Source organism: Gopherus evgoodei, chromosome 1 (genome assembly GCF_007399415.2).
Source record: "Gopherus evgoodei ecotype Sinaloan lineage chromosome 1, rGopEvg1_v1.p, whole genome shotgun sequence".
NCBI lineage: Eukaryota > Metazoa > Chordata > Testudines > Testudinidae > Gopherus > Gopherus evgoodei.
The window spans coordinates 190,673,130-190,693,222 of NC_044322.1; the positions used below are offsets into that span (position 1 = coordinate 190,673,130).

The 20,093-nt window shown below is 47.2% G+C and overlaps 2 protein-coding genes and 2 non-coding genes across 4 annotated transcripts in view; 3 read left to right on the plus strand and 1 right to left on the minus strand.

Moving 5' to 3' along the window:
* Positions 1-1,775, plus strand: part of RCSD1 (RCSD domain containing 1) — a 50,709-nt gene extending 48,934 nt beyond the window's left edge. Inside the window, exon 7 of the mRNA XM_030581123.1 lies at positions 588-1,775. Within this exon, the coding sequence (XP_030436983.1) occupies positions 588-624 (37 nt within the window). The 3' untranslated portion in view covers positions 625-1,775. The remainder of the gene's footprint in view (positions 1-587) is intronic.
* A 7,288-nt stretch (positions 1,776-9,063) lies between these two features.
* On the plus strand, positions 9,064-9,135 carry TRNAP-CGG. Its single transcript has one exon. It is a non-coding gene; the product is annotated as a tRNA-Pro (tRNA).
* An 843-nt stretch (positions 9,136-9,978) lies between these two features.
* Positions 9,979-10,050, minus strand: TRNAP-AGG. Its single transcript has one exon. It is a non-coding gene; the product is annotated as a tRNA-Pro (tRNA).
* Positions 10,051-19,029: 8,979 nt separating this feature from the next.
* LOC115644329 (junctional adhesion molecule-like) overlaps positions 19,030-20,093 on the plus strand; it is an 89,736-nt gene continuing 88,672 nt past the window's right edge. Inside the window, exons 1-2 of the mRNA XM_030548529.1 lie at positions 19,030-19,042; positions 19,655-19,954. Of these exons, the coding sequence (XP_030404389.1) occupies positions 19,030-19,042; positions 19,655-19,954 (313 nt within the window). The remainder of the gene's footprint in view (positions 19,043-19,654; positions 19,955-20,093) is intronic.

Genomic DNA, 20,093 nt, shown 5'->3' on the forward strand with positions numbered 1-20,093 from the left:
GAATTTCCACTAGCTATATTAGGGCTTACACTCATTGTACCTGGCCTTTAACCACTGGTGGCCAACATAATCCCACACTCCTAAACAGGCTCCATTCCATCCAACAGGGCAGTGGTGCCACCTGCACACTAGCTATTACAGAGCAGAGTTACATTTATGAAAAGTCACCCCAGCAACGTGGGACCCTCTGCATTCCCCCTTAGGTTTCCACCTGCCCTGTTTTTTTACTGAACTATCTGAGTTTGGAGGGCTCAAATCTGTGTCTTGAAGGACATGCTGTAGGGAGAAAAGATCCAAAATGAATTTGCATAGGAAAGCTAAAAACTGAAAAAAATTGATTCCCTGTCTTCAATCCAAGTACTGACCCAGCTTAGCTGGTGAGAACAGAGGAAATCAATCTGGAATGGTCTGGCTGCAGCTGTCCTTCAATTTTATAGGAGGAAAACTATAACCCAATTATAAGAGTTGGCCAAAAAGACACCCAGATTCCAGACTTTCCTAGACACTCCTATCAATATAAAATTGTAACATATGCTTATTTTTATAACTTTCCTTTCTCTCTTCTATCATTCGTTCTCTCTCAAAAGGATGAACCCAATCAGGACACAGGAGACTTTAATGTGAAGAGAAGCCAAACTGTCCAATTAAAGTGCAGCTACTGGAGGACTCTCGCTTGCAACAGATCAGCAGAATATTAATAACATCAGAGATGTTCACTGCTCTTACCCATAACATTCTGTAGAAGTGGGAAAGAGAGACTGGAATTAAGACATCTTTTTTTTGCAGCAGGGTTCAGAATGGATGTACTGGCTGACTCTTCTTGGGGTATATTGAGCAACTTCATGGCCATGTCTGGAGATCTGCTGCACAATAGCTTGGGTATGACAAACACCACCGTTTCTGGGCCCAGTGTTCACCATTACAGCAAAGTTCCAAATTTTGTTTGCTCCCCCATGTTGGACTTTGATGCAGTTCATCAGTTTTGGACATATATAAGTTGTGCCTTTTTAAATAGCTTCCTTTGAAATATTTTCAGTTTTCAAACGCAAGTAAATGAAGTTTTTAGAAGTAGGGGAAAATGATTTTCTCTCTCTATATATACATATGTGCTTTATGGCAGACAATGTGAATCCTAAATCTGGAGAAGATCATTTTTAAATGGTTTATACGGCATCTTTGATGAATATCTACTTGGACTAGAGTTGGGCTGGCAAATATGTATTTGAAACACCTAACAGCTAAAGATTATTTTTCTGTAGGATTTTTTTGTGTTTTTTTTTCCATGATGGTGAGAAGTAGCAACTGAAGTACCATATCCACAGAACACTTACAGCATCTGAAGTAATAGTGCAAGCTTTCCTCACACTACTCCATCACTGTATTCAACTGTTACTTGGAAGGATCAAGCGTAAGTCAGTTGTCATGACGTCTTTGGACTCTACTGAGACTACCAACAAGTGGCCAGTTAGAACCACTTTTAATTTTTTGTGATATAGACACTTGTTTACTGCAAACTGGACTGAAATAACCTATTCATTTCATGTAAGCCAGTGAACAGCCTGTGTATGATCGAGTTTCACTTACTATGGCAGTGGTGGGCAACCTGTGGTCCACAGGTCACACCCGGCCCATTAGGATAATCCGCTGGTGGGCCGCCAGACTGTTTGTTTACATTTGCACAGCCACCCACAGCTCCCAGTGGACATGGCTCACCTATGGCCTAGGCTGAATTTGAACTGATGAACAATCATCCAATAAAAAATTTATTTTAAAGAGCCAGGTTCTCTCCTTGGAGTGAGGGTTCTCATACTGGGGGTTGTGACACCCTCAGAGGATTGTGAGGTTATTATGAGGGGGTCATGAGCTGTCAGCCATGCACAGGGTTGACACCCCAAGACCTGCCAGCCCAGCTCCATCCCCAACCCCACTCCAGCATTTAAAAGAGTGTTAAATATAAAATCGTGTTTTTTCATTTATAAGGAGGATCCCACTTAGAGGCTTGCTGTGTGAAGGGGGTCGCCAATACAAAAGGTTTGAAAACCACTGCCTTAGAGTATTTAGAGAGAGTGTTTGAAAGGACTGGATAACAGGAGGACTACTCATATACTATGGCGATGAGGCCATACAAGTGCTTGGAACTGGCATTTAGGGTTCTGTTAAAACTTTCAAAGGACTAGCTGGCTCAGAGGACTAGCTGTGGATGGGCTATGGAGACATTTTACCTCCAGATTGCATTAGATATTGATTAGTCTACATTAAATGCGTTTGGGGGAGTATCACAATCCCATTCCTGATGGACAGGTGTCCACATCACTAAAACCACCAACACATTATCTGACACTTGACACTGCCCCCAACCCGACAGTATCATTGAAGAGGCCAAAGACTGAAAGGGACATGGAGACTGAACTCCCTTTCATCTTTGAAGCTGTTGCCCCAGGACAGGGGGTTGACACACTGGCAAGGCAGAGAGTGATGGAACCTGGCTCTGCTGCTGCCTGCACTGCACCTGCTCTGTGGATGGAGATCTATGAGGCAGAGGGTCATTCTATTCTGTGTTTGTACAGAGCCTAGCACAATAGGAACCTAAATCCATGACCTGGGGTCCTAGGCACTACAGCTATACAAGTAAATAATATCCAGTGTGTCACCTTTTACCTATACTAAATTCACAAAAAGACAAATGGATTTATGTTCTAGTTAATGTCTCCTGCCTCCCATCCTCCCAGATGAAAGCACTAAGATATTGTTCATTCAAAACCAGTGAAAAGTGATTGGTGTTGCCATTTGTACCTACAAGAGGTTTCTCAGCATATGAAACCCCCACACCCTCTCTGAGCCATGTCAGCAAGTGTCATCATCTTTAAAATACATTTTAATCTCTTTGCTTGGGCTTGTATCCCAGGCAAGGCTGCAGTCATCACTGTAACATTTTTTTCTCAGCAGATGTATCTGGACGTGTGTGATTGTGCATTACTGTATATATGAGTGTGCATGTTTAGAGAATGTGTGTGCTGGCGTAGGGGGTGGAATTTGTCCTCCCTCACCTTGAAAATATAATGGGAAAACAGAGGAAATAAAATAGTGGAGTTGAAAAGAAAAATAACTGTGTGTTTCTTCCTGAGGACCTGCAGAAACCCAAACCAGGATGGGTAGAGCTGGTGGCAGCAGACAGAATAAGGGTGGGATTACGACTAGGGGATAGTGTAGTGTTAAACCATCAGATTTGAAATTTGTGGACTCCCTGGAGCCAGGTCCCAGTACTGATAGCTCTGACTCAACTACTCATCCTCTTAAAGTTCATTATGTGAAAGTCTTCAGGATGAGACCTTAAAAACATACATCCTATCTGTGTAGCCATTAAAGATTCCATGGTAAGAACAGAGGTTTTCCTTCAGACAAAATTGCCCCTCCACACACACAATGGTGTAGCATACATTACATAGGTATGACATCACTCTCTGCTTCCATGTGGCAGACACTACTTAAAAGGGCTTTTTCTTCTGTTGTCTGTCTACAGGTCTATTGTTAGTCTATGGTAACAGACAGATTCCTAGAAGGAGAGATGGGGAGCTGTTCAGTATTGGCTTGAGGGAGTGTAGCCTTGCTGAGTAGGTGAAGACAATTTACTCCGTGGAGGACATCTTAGATCAGGGGTGGGCAAACTTTTTGGCCTGAGGGCCATATCTGGGTATGGAAATTGTATGGCCGGCCATGAATGCTCACGAAATTGGAGGTCGGTGGGTGTGAGGGGGTGAGGGCTCTGTCTGGGGGTGTGGGCTCTGGGGAGGGGCCAGAAATTAGGAGTTCAGGGAGTGCGAGGGGGCTCTGGGCAGGGGGTTGGGGTGCAGGGTGAATGTGAGGGCTCCGACTGGGGGTGCAGGCTCAGGGGCGGGGCTAGGCATGAGGAATTTGGGGGGCAAAAGGGTACTTCGGAGGGCAGGAGGGGGATCAGTGCTGCAGCAGGGGGTTGGGGTGCAGGAGAAGGTCAGGGAGGCAGGATCCAGGAGGCGCTTATCTCAAGCAACTCCCAGAAGCAGCGGCATATTCCCCCTCCAGCTCCTATGCGGAGGCACGGCCAGGTGGCTCTGCGCACTGCCCTGTCCGCAGGTCACCACCCCTGCAGCTCCCATTAGCTGTGGTTCCCAGCAAGCCCCTGACCCTGCTCCCCAGCGGGAGCTCGAGGGCCAGATTAAAAGGTCTGGTGGTTCGCAGCCAATGGGATCTGCAAAGCCAGCGCTTGGGGTGGGGGAAGTGTCCAGAGCCCCCTGACTGCCCTTATGCCTAGGAGCCAGAGGGGACTCATAGACTCATAGACTCTAGGACTGGAAGGGACCTCGAGAGGTCATCGAGTCCAGTCCCCTGCCCTCATGGCAGGACCAAATACTGTCTAGACCATCCCTGATAGACATTTATCTAACCTACTCTTAAATATCTCCAGCGATGGAGATTCCACAACTTCCCTAGGCAATCTATTCCAGTGTTTAACTACCCTGACAGTTAGGAACGTTTTCCTAATGTCCAACCTAAATCTCCCTTGCTGCAGTTTAAGCCCATTGCTTCTTGTTCTATCATTGGAGGCTAAGGTGAACAAGTTTTCTCCCTCCTCCTGATGACACCCTTTTAGATACCTGAAAACTGCTATCATATCCCCTCTCAGTCTTCTCTTTTCCAAACTAAACAAACCCAATTCCTTCAGCCTTCCTTCATAGGTCATGTTCTCAAGACCTTTAATCATTCTTGTTGCTCTTCTCTGGACCCTCTCCAATTTCTCCACATCTTTCTTGAAATGCGGTGCCCAGAACTGGACACAATACTCCAGTTGAGGCCTAACCAGCGCAGAGTAAAGCGGAAGAATGATTTCTCGTGTCTTGTTTACAACACACCTGTTAATGCATCCCAGAATCATGTTTGCTTTTTTTGCAACAGTATCACACTGTTCACTCATATTAAGCTTGTGGTCCACTATGACCCCTAGATCTCTTTCTGCCATACTCCTTCCTAGACAGTCTCTTCCCATTCTGTATGTGTGAAACTGATTGTTCCTTCCTAAGTGGAGCACTTTGCATTTATCTTTATTGAACTTCATCCTGTTTACCTCAGACCATTTCTCCAATTTGTCCAGATCATTTTGAATTTTGACCCTGTCCTCCAGAGCAGTTGCAATCCCTCCCAGTTTGGTATCGTCCGCAAACTTAATAAGCGTACTTTCTATGCCAACATCTAAATCGTTGATGAAGATATTGAACAGAACCGGTCCCAAAACAGACCCCTGCGGAACCCCACTTGTTATACCTTTCCAGCAGGATTGGGAGCCATTAACAACTACTCTCTGAGTACGGTTATCCAGCCAGTTATGCACCCACCTTATAGTAGCCCCATCTAAATTGTACTTTCCTAGCTTATCTATAAGAATATCATGCGAAACTGTATCAAATGCCTTACTAAAGTCTAGGTATATCTCATCCACCGCTTCTCCCTTATCCACAAGGCTCGTTATCCTATCAAAGAACGCTATCAGATTAGTTTGACACGATTTGTTCTTTACAAATCCATGCTGGCTATTCCCTATCACCTTACCACCTTCCAAGTGTTTGCAGATGATTTCTTTGATTACCTGCTCCATTATCTTCCCTGGCACAGAAGTTAAACTAACTGGTCTGTAGTTTCCTGGGTTGTTTTTATTTCCCTTTTAATAGATGGGCACTATATTTGCCCCCTTCCAGTCTTCTGGAATCTCCCCCATCTCCCATGATTTCCCAAAGATAATAGCTAGAGGCTCAGATACCTCCTCTATTAACTCCTTGAGTATTCTAGGATGCATTTCATCAGGCCCTGGTGACTTGCAGGCATCTAACTTTTCTAAGTGATTTTTTACTTGCTCTTTCCTTATTTTCTCTTCTAAACCTACCCTCTTCCCGTAAGCATTCACTATACTAGACATTCCTTCAGACTTCTCAGTGAAGACCGAAACAAAGAAGTCATTAAGCATCTCTGCCATTTCCAAGTCTCCCGTTACTGTTACCCCCTCCTCATTGAGCAGTGGGCCTACCCTCTCCTTAGTCTTCCTCTTGCTTCTAATGTATTGATAAAAAGTCTTCTTGTTTCCCTTTATTCCCATAGCTAGTTTGAGTTCATTTTGTGCCTTTGCTTTTCTAATCTTGCCTCTGCATTCCTGTTATTTGCCTATATTCATCCTTCGTGATCTGACCTAGTTTCCATTTTTTATATGCCGCCTTTTTATTTTGTAGGTCACGCAAGATCTCAAGGGTAAGCCAAGGTGGTCTTTTGCCACATTTTCTATCTTTCCTAACCATCAGAATAACTTGCTTTTGGGCCCTTAATAGCGTCCCTTTGAAAAACTGCCAACTTTCCTCAGTTGTTTTTCCCCTCAGTCTTAATTCCCATGGGACCTTGCCTATCAGCTCTCTGAGCTTACCAAAATCCGCCTTCCTGAAATCCATTGTCTCTATTCTGCTGTACTCCTTTCTACCCTTCCTTAGAATTGCAAATTCTATGATTTCATGATCACTTTCACCCAAGCTTCCTTCTACTTTTAAATTCTCAACAAGTTCCTCCCTATTGGTTAAAATCAAGTCTAGAACAGCTTCCCCCCTAGTAGCTTTTTCAACTTTCTGAAATAAAAAGTTGTCTGCAATGCAGTCCAGGAACTTATTGGATAGTCTGTGCCCCGCGGTGTTATTTTCCCAACATATATCTGGATAGTTGAAGTCCCCCATCACCACCAAATCTTGGGCTTTGGATGATTTTGTTAGTTGTTTGAAAAAAGCCTCATCCACCTCTTCCGCCTGATTAGGTGGCCTGTAGTAGACTCCCAGCACGACATCACCTGTGGTTTTTTACCCCTTTTAGCCTAACCCAGAGACTCTCCACCCTTCCGTCTCCTATGTCCATCTCCACCTCAGTCCAAGTGTGTACATTTTTAATATATAAGGCAACACCTCCTCCCTTTTTCCCCTGTCTATCCTTCCTGAGCAAACTATACCCATCCACACCAACATTCCAGTCGTGTGTATTACCCCACCAAGTTTCAGTAATGCCAATAATGTCATAGTTGTATTTATTTATTAGCACTTCCAGTTCTTCCTGCTTATTACCCATACTTCTTGCATTTGTATAAAGGCATCTAAGATACTGGTTTGATCTTGCCTCCCAGCTTCTCCCTGACCCTCCTTCCTCTCTGCCATTGACACATGCCACTGCTTCCAGGAACTGCGTAGAGCCACACCAAACGGTTCCCGACCCCTCTCCCCAGGTGGAGCGCTGGAGCAGGGGAAGCCACCAACCCTGCTCCCAGGTGGGAGCTCGAGGGCTGGATTAAAATGTCTGACAGGCCACTGGACGCAGCCCACGGGCCATAATTTGCTGACCCACCTTAGATCAAATTGGGACTCTGTGTGTGAGGAGCGGGTGGAGAAAAGATATGTGTTAAAACAGGCAATCTCCCCGTCTTTTCTGGATGAGCTGAGTAGGGCTGAGCTGCAGACCTCCACATACCACCTGTGTGGAGCTGCTGGATGATATAGATAATAATTACTAGTTACACACAACCTACATTGAAAACTGTTTTATATAGAAGCACAAGGGGCCCTGGACCATGCATTGAGACCAAGGGTGGCCACAGTGGCATCTCAAATTCTCTAGATAAAAGAGTACAGGGTCAGATCCTAAAACTCTTAATGATTGGACAGGAAAACACTGTAAGAAAATTCTGTTATTTATATAGCACCTTTGGCATGCCTGATGCTTTATAGATAAGTAGTGTAACAATACAAGTCTTTTGTCCAGAAGAACTTTAAAATTACACAAACAAAACACAACAGAGCGGGGAAAGGAATGCAACATAAAAGTTTGGGCAGTTGTGTTCAGTTGAGGTCTTATTAGTTCTGTGGTTGTCTTCCGGTTTTACTTGTTCAAAGCGAAATGGGAGCCAGATGAAAAGCATTGGCAGCAGTTAATATCACATAGTCCTTACACTGAGCTTTTATCAGCTGATTGCCATGCACTTCGCTCTCTTTTAGCATATTATTCACACAAGTGAAACCGGAGCACAGAGGGAGGCTAAGTGAACAGTCTAGATCACACAGAGTCTGTGATGGAGCAGGGGCTTCAACCCAGGGCCGCAAAGTCCCTATGTCACTTGTAAGTGCACAGGTAGCAGGGCGCGAGGGGGCGGAGAGTGCATGGAGTTGGCAGCGTGTAGCACAACAGGGAGGCCAGGGAGCAGACAGGGCTTGGCAATGAGGAGCAAAGCGGCTCTGATGTGGCGCTAGAGGAGGCTGGGGAGGGGGTCCCCGTGACATTGCTCCAGGGCCCCCTTCCACGCCCAGCACAGGCCTAGCGCCTGCCCAGACGGCTCATTGAACCTGGCCCCGCGCCCGAGCCGGGCTCGAGAGCTCTGCGCAGCCACCAGCTCTCAGCTGGCCCCGCCCCGCCCCGGGGCTCTGCCTGCCTGACGCAGACTCAGGGCGGGAGGGGGCAGCTATTCAGGGAAAGGGCGGGGTGTGTGGAAGGGAGCAACATCCGGGTAACTACAGGGACCTTCTTGTGATGCCCGGTGGAGAAGGGCAGGCCGGACTAAACCATGGCCCCACTTTGGGGGTAGGGGGAGGTCCGAATGTCCAGACCGCACTGTGTGGGGGGGGGGGAGCTGAAGCAGGAAAGAGACCCCCGGGGATGAGCTCGCCCGGCTCTGGATCCAGCCGCCGTTGGGGAACAGTGTGTGACCTCGCGATTGCGGGGCTGAGGCGTCCCCATGGGAAAGCGCAGAGTGGGATTCCACACGAGGGACTCGCGTCCTACCATCAGGCGCCCTCCCCCACCTGAGGCCGGCTGAGCGGGCTGACAGGGTGGAGGAAAGGCGATACCATCAGGCGGGTGGAGCCTAGTGGGGAGCGGAATGGTACCTTCCAACCTGTGGGCGGAACCATCCGGTAGCCTGGCGGGGGAGGGAACCAGGCCATACTATTAGTGGTTGGTGCTTTACAGCGAGGAGGCGGGATAATAGTGAAGAGTCTGGCTGGGGAGAAAGAAGCAGGCAGCGGCTCGTTGGTCTAGGGGTATGATTCTCGCTTCGGGTGCGAGAGGTCCCGGGTTCAAATCCCGGACGAGCCCGCTACGGAGGGGGGCGCGAGCCTTCCCATTTTGTGGGTTTGATGCCTCACTTCATTTTGTTGCGTTACAGGCACAGCGGGGCCCCGAGGGCAGTGACGGGGGGAGCCCAAGGTAAAGCGGGTGGGAGAAGGGGCAGTGCAGAGGAGGGAGGCGTAACGAGTGGGTGGGAATTGCACAGAGGGAAGGGGTGACGGGGGCAGTAACGGGGCTGGGGAATGTAGGGGCTCGTGCAAGCGGCGATACAAAAAATAAACACTGAAGTCAGGCTGGTTTTCAGGCTGGGGAGGGAAAGGAGGGACTCCTGTTATCCCGTTTGTAAAGACTCGGGAGCTGTGACAGGGAGCAAGGGGGATGGGCGCACAGAAGTGCCAAGACAAATAGGCAGGGGGGAGAGCGGGGTTATATGGAGAACAAGTAGGGGCACAGGTGAGCGGTGACCTGCACACCGCACCCCAGGATGTATTCCCGCCTGCCTGCCTGCCTGCTTCCCGCTCCCCCTTGGACTCTCAGCTTAGCCCCCGCCACCCCGTCATGCCAGTATCGTGAAAGGATTGAGCAGTGTTATTAGGGGACGATGTATGGGGGTGCTTGTGGGGAAAGTGGGGCTCATCACAGCTCGTGTGGAGGAGGAGCGGGGGCTCATGAATCAGTGAGACTAATCGGTTCCCTCGCCGGAGTTTTATTCAAATTCATGCACTGTCAGAACAGAGAGCAAGAGAGTCATATTTTTAGTTGCAAATGCTTCCCCATTTCTTTTATTGTAATGTATAAACGTACCCTTCAGTAAAAACAATGTCAAATGATCACAGAACTATTTGAGTATTGGGAAGGGGAAAAAAAACAGGGCTCGTCCGGGATTTGAACCCGGGACCTCTCGCACCCTAAGCGAGAATCATACCCCTAGACCAACGAGCCGCTACGAGAGCTGTTTTCCTGCTACAATAAAGGAAGCTAATGTTGGGTCAGTCATAGCCAGGTAGCTGTTTCTCATTAGAGAGTTGTTTAGCTAGCTTTATTCTGCCCCCATTCGGCTTCTTCCACCAAGGATTGTTCTTTACCCCTTCATTTCTTATTAGGTTTTTTTTATTAGAGTCAAATTAATTAATTATACGAACAATACTGTTATTTTTAGTAGAGATAACAATGTACATATACCCGCAGAGACTCTTTCATCAAGCCTGAGTGCCAGTGCGTGATCCCTTGTCATCCTTCACATCTGCAGGAGCTGCCTTCTCCTTAAGTAAAATTCACCACTGTGCAGTGACCCAGTACAAGATCTATGGACCATTTGAGAGCTCAAAATTAAGAAGGAATAAAAGCCCACAGAAAACAGGCTGTTATACCAATGTCAAGCAGCAAAGTCTCCACTCCTTGTTTTATGATAGACAAATATTTAATAAGTATGGTCCCAACCCTGCAAGCCCAGCCACACAAATGGATCCCTCCAACGGTGAGGATCCGCACTGACTCCAGTGGGATGCTGCATGGACATAGATATCTGCTTTTATTCAAAGATCTCTTGGGCACTATACACCTATCTGCTTGTTATATTTACAAAGAACCAATCACCATAGCATCCAGCTGCTGAAGTACAGTTATATAAGAGAGTCAGGACTCAGAACAAAAATGGTCTCTGCTCCTACTGTCTTATGAGAAAATTATCTTAGCCCTGTTATTATGGGTTGGCTTTGCAAAAGATAAGGCTTTTTAGTGAGCTCTAAAGATGGTCTGACTAGGGTACACTCTGATCTCAGTTTCACCTACAATAGTCTATTACTATGATCTCTGAGCCTTGGCTTATGCTAGGGAATGATCTAAGGGAAGCACTATGTTTTTCTACAATGTAGGCTGCAGCTGTGCTCATTTTCATACAGAGGATATTTTAATTGAACTGGAACACCATTCTTGGACCTGTAGTTTCTTTGGAAAGGACCACTCCAAGGCAGTGAATTGGTGTACTGTATGGTGGACCATGCAATATATGAACCATATTGCTTGGACTGAGACTGAGCAATTCCATGCTGGGACCTGTAGACTTCTCAGGCAGCTCTGTTTGGATCAAAATAAACCTTTCCAGCGCATCATCAAGGATCTACAACCTATCCTGAAGGACGATCCCTCACTCTCACAGACCTTCGGAGACAGGCCAGTCCTTGCTTCAGACAGCCCCCCATCCTGAAGCAAATACTCACCAGTAACTACACACCACACAACAGAAACACTAACCCAGGAACCAACCCCTGCAACAAACGCTGAATGCTCCATCCTGCTGCCCATTTGAGCAATCATGGAAGCACAGATCAAGATGAGATATTGTACACTAAGACTTGTAGTTTCTGCAATGGACATGATGTGCACAAAACAAAACCACCAGCATTCTCTATGAGACATTCTAAGAAGTTTGTTCCGGCACCTCCTCTTTTGACACTTCAGTCTTTTATGAGTACCTCATTTTTATTACCTGAAAAGAATAGGTCCAGAGTAGGCCTCATCCAAATATACTTGAAGAGTGATGCAGTCACAACTCACAGGGTGAGCTAAGACTTTAAGTGGTTTGGGGCTCAGCTGCTCCTGAGGCTTAGCCCACTTCCCCAAGTGAAAGGAATGAGCATAGGAGTCACATGACAAGGAGAAGTGTGTAACTAAATCAGGCTTGCTGGGATAAAAAAGAGGCAGGCTATTTAGGAGGAAGATTAGATGGAAGTGCTCTGTTAAGCGGGAGGCTACTAGCTAAAAAAAGGGGCTGGTGAGGCAGCAAGGCTGAGCATATTGGCAGAAGCTCTAGGAAGTAAAGATAGGACAGTTTATGTTATGGGGCAGATATAACTGTTTAGCATCCCAGGATGGGAACTTGTGGTAGAGGGTAGGTGTGGGTTCCCTTATGATCTTCCTTGTGCAGAGGTACAGCTAATTGCTCCTGTCAACAGGGAGGAGAAGAGACTGACAGGACCAAGAGGGTTGGATGCTGGACCCAGATGAAAGGCTGTTTGTCAACGGGACAAATAATTTGAGCAATGGTTATGTATAGCAAGAGAGGATGGGAGAAATGTTGTTGTTTGTATTTCTGTTTGGACTCTAATTCTGAAAGGGGTAGACTTTTGGGACTTATCTGGTGTGATCTAACTGTACTGGGGGCTGGAGAATCATCTGAGAAGGAAAGCTGAGGTGTATAATACTAACTAAAAATCAGACTAGGTAAGCCTCTGCAGTAGTCTTATCCTCGGGTATGTCTACACTACGGGATTATTCCGATTTTACATAAACCGGTTTTGTAAAACAGATTGTATAATGTCGAGTGCACGCGGCCACACTAAGCACATTAATTCGGCGGTGTGCATCCATGTACCGAGGCTAGAGTCGATTTCAAGAGTGTTGCACTGTGGGTAGCTATCCCGTAGCTATCCCATAGTTCCCACAGTCTCCCCTGCCCCTTGGAATTCTGGGTTGATATCCCAGTGCCTGATGGGGGAAAAAACATTGTTGCGGGTGGTACAGCCTCACCCCTCCCTCCGTGAAAGCAGCAGACAACTGTTTCATGCCTTTTTTCCTGGGTGAACTGTACAAACACCATAGCACAGCAAGCATGGACCCTACTCAGATCAAGACCGCAATCGTGGACGTTGTAAACACCTTGCGCATTCTCGTGCAGTCTATGCTGAACCAGGACCTGCAAAGCCAGGCAAGGAGGCGGCGGCTACGGCAGCGCAGCGACGAGAGTGATGAGAACATGGACACAGAATTCTCTCAAACCACAGGCCCCTGCGCTTTGGAGATCCTGCTGGTAATGGGGCAAGTTCTAGCCATTGAACACCAATTTTGGGCCCAGGAAAGAAGCACAGAGTGGTGAGACCGCATAGTTTTGCAGGTTTGGGATGATTCGCAGTGGCTGCAAAACTTTCGCATGCGTAAGGGCACTTTCATGGAATTTTGACTTGCTTTCCCCTGCCCTGAAACACCAGAATACCAAGATGAGAGCAGCCCTCACAGTTGAGAAGTGAGTGGCGATAGCCCTCTGGAAGCTTGCAACGCCAAACAGCTACCGGTCAGTTGGGAATCAATTTGGAGTGGGAAAATCTACTGTGGGGGCTGCTGTCATGCAAGTAGTCAAAGCAATCATTAAGCTGCTGCTATGAAAGGTTGTGACTCTGGGAAACGTGCAGGTCATAGTGGATGGCTTTGCTGCAATGGGATTCCCTAACTATGGTGGGGGGGCGATAGATGGAACCCATATCCCTATCTTGGCACCAGAGCACCAGGGCACCAGTACGTAAACCGCAAGGGGTACTTTTCAATGGTGCTGCAAGCACTGGTGGATCACAAGGGACGTTTCACCAACATCCATGTGGGATGGCCAGGAAGGGTTCATGATGCTCGTGGCTTCAGGAACACTACTCTGTTTAAACGGCTGCAGCAAGGGAATTACTTCCCAGACCAGAAAATAACAGTTGAGGATGTTGACATGCCTATAGTTATTCTGGGGGACCCAGCCTACCCCTTGACGCCATGGCTCATGAAGCCATACACAGGCAGCCTAGACAGTAGTCAGGAGTTGTTCAACTACAGGCTGAGAAAGTGTGGAATGGTGGTAGAATGTGCATTTGGCCGTCTAAAGGCGCGCTGGCGCACATTACTGACTTGCTCAGACCTCAGCCAAACCAATGTCCCCATTGTTATTGCTGCTTGCTGTGTGCTCCAGAATCTCTGTGAGAGTAAGGGGGAGACCTTTATGGCGGGGTAGGAGGCTGAGGCAAATCACCTGGCTGCTGATTATGCACAGCCAGACACCAGCGCGATTAGAAGAGCACACCAGGAAGTGGTGCGCATCAGAGAAGCTTTGAAAACGAGTTTCATCACGGGCCAGGGTACGGTGTGATTGCTGTGTTTGTTTCCCCTCGATTGACTCATTCCCTGTAAGCAACCCACCCTCCCCCTTCAATTACAGCTTGCTTAAGGAAATAAAGTCACTATCGTTTAAAAATCATGTATTCTTTATTAAGTCATTATAAAAAGAGAGAAAGAACTGACAAGGTAGCCCAGGTGTGGTTTGGGAGGAGGATAGGAGGGAAGGAAAAGGCCACTAAAGAAACTGCAAAGTAATGACAGCCTTTTGGTTGGGCAGGTGCACGAAGCCTTCCCCCACGCATTCTTACACGTCTGGGTGAGGAAGATATGGAACATGATGAGGGGTGAAGGTGGTTACACAGGGGCTGCAGCGGCACTCTGTGACCCTGCTGCTGTTCCTGAAACTCCACTAGACGTCAAAGGATGTCAGTTTGATAACGCAGCAGACCCACCATTGCATCCCGCCACTGCTGATCTTCCTGCCGCCACCTCTCATCTCGAGCGTCCCTCCTCTCCTCACGTTGGTTCCTCCTCTCCTCACGTTCACTGGCATCTTTCCTGTAATTTGATACCACGTCCTTCCACTCATTCAGATGACCTCTTTCATTGAGGGCCACTTCCATGATTTCCGAGAACATTTTGTCTCGTGTCTTTTTTTTCCGCCACCTTATCTGAGATAGCCTTTGGGATGGAGTAGGGAGGCTTGAAAAATTTGCAGCTGCATGAGGGAGGGAAAAAAGGGAGAGAAGTATTTAAAAAGATACATTTTACAGAACAATGCTTATACTCTTTCACGGTGAACAACACTATTCACCTTACATAGCACATGTGATTTCACTACAAGGTCGCATTTTGCATCTTAATATTGAGTGCCTGTGGCTCTGGTGTTAGAGATCTCACAGATGCAGGTCTGGGCAGCATAATGCAGCTTGCCTGCGGCCATGGTAAGCCATTGTCTTTCGGCTTCTGCAGCCTTCATATACACAGTGCCCTCCTTTCCCAAATACCAAGCAAATCCCGTTCTGTGCTGCTTCTTTCCTGTTAACATGCAGCAGCAGAAACCACCCCCCCATCCAATTCTCTGGGATGATCACTTTACCCCTTCGCTCCCCTCACCATGTGGCAGGTATCATGGAAGATCACTGCTAAACACCCCCCTTGCCACCCCACTGCGTGGCTGGTAGCAGGGAAGATCCCTGCTAGCCAAATGCGAAAAAGCTCAGCGCCATTCTTCCACTCCTCCCCTCCCCCTGCTTGGCTACCTGCAAGGAAGGATTTCTTTTAAGCAACTGGCAAACAGCCCAGTAGGAATGGCCATCTCTGTCCCCTTAATTAAATTTCTGAATTTCAACCTGGTTACCATGAACGATATCACTCTCCTGAGGATAACACAGCGAGATAAAGAACGGATGTTGCTGGAATGCCAGTAATCTCTGGGACCATACGCAGCTAGGCTTTGTCATGCAATGATACCAGATTACTTGCTACATGCATGGCGTGGTCAAGTGTCCTACCATGGAGGGCGGAATAAGGCTACCCTGCCCAGAAACCTTCTGCAAAGGCTTTTGGAGTACCTCCAGGAGAGCTTCATGGAGATGTCCTTGGAGGATTTCCGCTCCATCCCCAGACATGTTAACAGACTTTTCCAATAACTGTACTGGCCACGAATGCATCCCAAGTCCTCAGGGCAAATCAATAATTAAAAAACGCTTGCTTTTAAACCATGTTTTATATTTACAAAGGTACACTCACCAGAGGTCACTTCCATGGCTTCATTGTCTGGGCTAGTGGCTTGGGAGGGCTGGGAGGGTAATTCCGTCTGGGTGAGAAAAAGCTCCTGGCTGTTGGGGAGAATGGAGTGCTGTGTGCTCGCTGCAAGCTCGTCCTCCTCATCTTCCATGTCCACAGAATCCTCAGCCATGGCTGAGATTACCACCCCCACCTCGGAATCCACGGACAGAGGTGGGGAACTGGTGACGGACCCCCCCTAGAATTGCATGCAGCTCAGTGAAGAAGCGGCATGTTTTCAGCCCTGCCCCGGACCTTCCGCTTGCTTCTTTGGTTTTCTGGTAGGCTTGTCTGAGCTCCTTAACTTTCTGGTAGGCTTGTCTGAGCTCCTTAACTTTCCTTAACTCCACTGAGTCCCTGGTGTGGCCTTTCTCCATCATAGCCTTGGACATTTTTTCAAATGTTTTTTCATTTCGTCTTTTGGAACGGAGTTCTGTTAGCACAGAATCCTCTCCCCATATAGCAATCAGATCCAGTACCTCCCATGCGGTCCATGCTGGAGCTCTTTTTCAATTCTCAGGAGACTGCATTGTTACCTGTGCTGATGAGCTCTGCATGGTCACCTGTGCTGGTGAGCTCTCCACACTGGCCAAACAGGAAATGAAATTCAAAAGTTTGCGGGGCTTTTCCTGTCTACCTGGCCAGTGCATCCAAGTTCAGATTGCTTTCCAGAGCAGTCACAGTGGTGTACTGTGGGATACCACCCAGAGGCCAATACCATCGATTTACGGCCATGCTAACCCTAATCCGACATGGCAATACCAATTTCAGTGCTACTCCTCTCATCGGAGAGGAGTACAGAAATTGGCTTAAAGAGCCTTTTATATCAATATAAAGGGCCTCGTTGTGTGGACAGGTGCAGGGTTAAATCGGTTTAACGCTACTAAATTTGGTTTAAACGCGTAGTGTAGACCAGGTCCTCAACTGCTTCCTTAACTTCATGGGAATGCAGGGCCTCCCTAGAAGACAGGGGAGGTCATTTTCCTGTCTGATAAACTTTAAAAACATGTTTGATGCAAGATGCACCCAGCAATTAATTTTAAAACTGCTACAGAGTGGAATAACATACAACATGGTTAAATTTGTGCTTCAGCTTTTTAAGTATTAAATAGAATGCAGCCCTCCCCACCCCCAACAGATTTTCAAGAAAGATGGGAATAAAAGTGGGATGTAACTATACCTTCCTCTTCAGTGTATATAACAGCAGCCTAGTACCTTGACTGCAGTAATCTCCTAATCTAAATCTTCCATGAAACTACCCCCAAGTCTGCAAAAGAACCAATATTTACTAGAAACCTGCTTCAAAACATAGGCTGTGCAGGTCAACTAGGCAAAGACAATGATCTTTAGGAGAAAAAGCTATGCCAACCAAAATAATTCAACTTTGTTGAAAGAAATGGGAAAACACACTGAACTACCCATACTCAAATGCATAGAGAAAAATCAAACTAGGAAATGGAAGCATTATAAGAAAAAGCCTCTGAAGGGCCAAAATTCAATTGCTGTGTTTGTAAAACCCTGATTACAGACCCTGTCAGCAACTTTTTACAGAGACCCAAAGCTTGGTTTGAGCGGGGGGGCTAGCCCACTGAGAACAATATTAGCTAAAAGAAGCTGAACAAACAAAAGACGATCTTGCTTTTTACTGAGATAAGCATGGTCAGCAAAACTCCAGCTGGGGAGCAGTAATTGGTATCTTTATCAGAATCTACAGACATACCAAAGTATTGAAAGTAGCCTCTATGTCCACTCCTTCTGCAGGAAAAGATAACCAATACCCTCCCTACATACCAACCTTGAGTTCATTGAGAGGCTCAAGCATGTCAGTAGGAGATATGACATCCTCCCTTCTAATTGGTGCACCCCTCCCTCCCAGATTCCAGTGTTAGCCTTTAGAAACACAATGGGGCAACCTGAAAAACAATTTCTATTGCCATGTACTTTTCAATGTCTTTTTGCTTTAACCCCCAGGAATATACCTGTTGGACAACCAGAAGAGCTACCTCATTCTTATGGACCCCAAATCAGAATTCAACATATGTATTTTATAATTATACACTTTATACATTGTTTAATTGAAAACACCTGTGTACTAATAGTATGTTATATGTTAACCTGAAACCTTGGGTGGAGCCATTATGTAATCTTTTAGACTACTGATTTACTGTGCTTATCTTGTCTTGCTGCTAGACCTATCCAGGGGCTCAGAACCTCCCACCCATGAAAATTCCCTCCACCCATGAAAATTCTATATAATCTATTGTAATCAATTGCTTGGCTGTGTCTCTGAGCCTAATAAGCAAAGTGACACTTGGCCAGCGCTGTGTGTAATAAATCCACGTGCTTGATTCTACATGGTGTTCATTTTGTTCCTTCAGCCTCAGAGAACTTCTATTTTCCTAATCCACCAATCCTACTACTAGTATTATCTGAAAGCATAATCCAACCCATGTTATTAGATGGGAGTGAAGACCGGGGACTAACCTTCCCAGCTGCCACACCTGCTGGAACACATCATCTTCAATTCTGCAAGCATACAAACTAACTGAATTGTGAACACAGAGCAGCAGTGGGACACTTTCCTGCTAATCGGTATTCCCAGATAAAAATTACATTAACACTGAGATAAAATTGAGAGTATACTAAGTAATTTAGGATGAAAAACATTACAAAGGTATCTATCCTTAAAATATGCATTATAAATCCTAGAATAAGGTTAAACTTAAGAGAAATGTAAACAAAGTTTTGGAAATGCACAGTTAAAGCATCCAAATAAACTTGATTCTGCCCTGTAGTGATGCCAATAATCAAAAACTAATCCCACCTGAAAACATAATTCTATCCTCTCCCCAACATCTGTCAGGCTCTTGCCTCATGAAATTGAGCAAAATGTTATAGTCCTGTATCTTATCAATATACACCTAAACCAGGTCCAGATTTCACCCAACCCAAACAGAACTCTCATTTGTGTGATCTTCAGGAAAACTATATGGTCTGATAGTTAATCTCTCCAGTGAAGAAGCTGTTATCTGTGAAAACAAGCCAGGCTACTGAGGTAGCACTATGGCTGCTCTGCAGTTTCCTAGTGTCAGATTGGCTAGGGAGGGTACAAGTGTGTATGAAGAGCTAGTATTCCTTCATCCTGACAGTTCATGACCTGCTACTAATTTGTTACTGTTTTAAGACCTAAATAAGGAATAACACTAAAACCTGAATGCAGGTGGTCAGTGTGATGCAGGCTGGAGTGCAGCAGGATGTGTGAAAATGACAGAGACTGGTACATAGTGGGGTGTGTGTGTACTGAGGCAGTATTGCTCAGCCTGAGGCTGACAAAAAAAGTAATTAAGATTGTTAAAATAAATGTGAAGAATGGTATTTGTTCTCTGTGTTTTGAGCCAGTAATCTCTTCTCAGCAACAGTGAGGGCTAGAAGCATTAAAAATAAGGAGCTAAGGGGCTTGTATAATCACATGACTCCAGAAATTGGGGCTTTAAGAACCACACCCATTAAGTGTGGGCAGTGCTAGTGGCTTGGCCCGGGAAGCTGAAGGGTGGGCGCACAGAGGTAGGGTGACCAAATGTCCTGATTTTATTGGGGGAAATCCTGACATCTGGGCCTTTGTTTTATGTACAGACCTGTTACCCCCATCCACTGTCCCCTTCTTTTTTACACTTCCTCTCTGGTCACCCTGCCCTGAGGTGGCTCAGGCACTGGGGCCGGGTGCGGAGCAGCCCGTCACACGGGTAATGGCCGGGGCGCCATAAGCCACAGCCCGCCAAGAACGGGCCCAGCAATGGGGAAGCCCTCCCATCCCGCTCAGTGTAACGTGTTCCTGACGGGGCGGGGCCAAGGCAATTGGCCTACCCTTTCTGGTAGGACGCTCTTCCAGTGAGTGACAAACCAACTCGCCAATCACGCGCCCACACTGGACACACGGGGCGGAGCCAGAGGGGGACGGAGAGCGGGACGCGGGAGGTGTGCGCGATTGACGGCTCCTCCGTCCCATCATCTGGCGGGAGCCCCTTTCCCCACCCACCGTCCGGCCCTAAGGGGCGGGGCTGCGCCGGGGGCTGGGATAATGGAGGCACGGGGCGGCGACGGCAGGAAAATGGCAGCGGCGGCAGCGCGGGGTGGCGAGTGGCTCCGGTGCTGATGCTGGCGGCGGCCGCCGCAGCCGCTCTGGGCTTCCGTGAGTGCGGGGGGGGGCAGCCGGGGGTGGGGCTGAGGTCTCCCGGGGCGCGGTGACCGGGGAGCCCTGGGCGGGGCGGCGCCCGGGCTGGAGTCTGGAGCCCCTCAAAGCTCCGCTCTCGGGGGCTGCTGGACGGGGC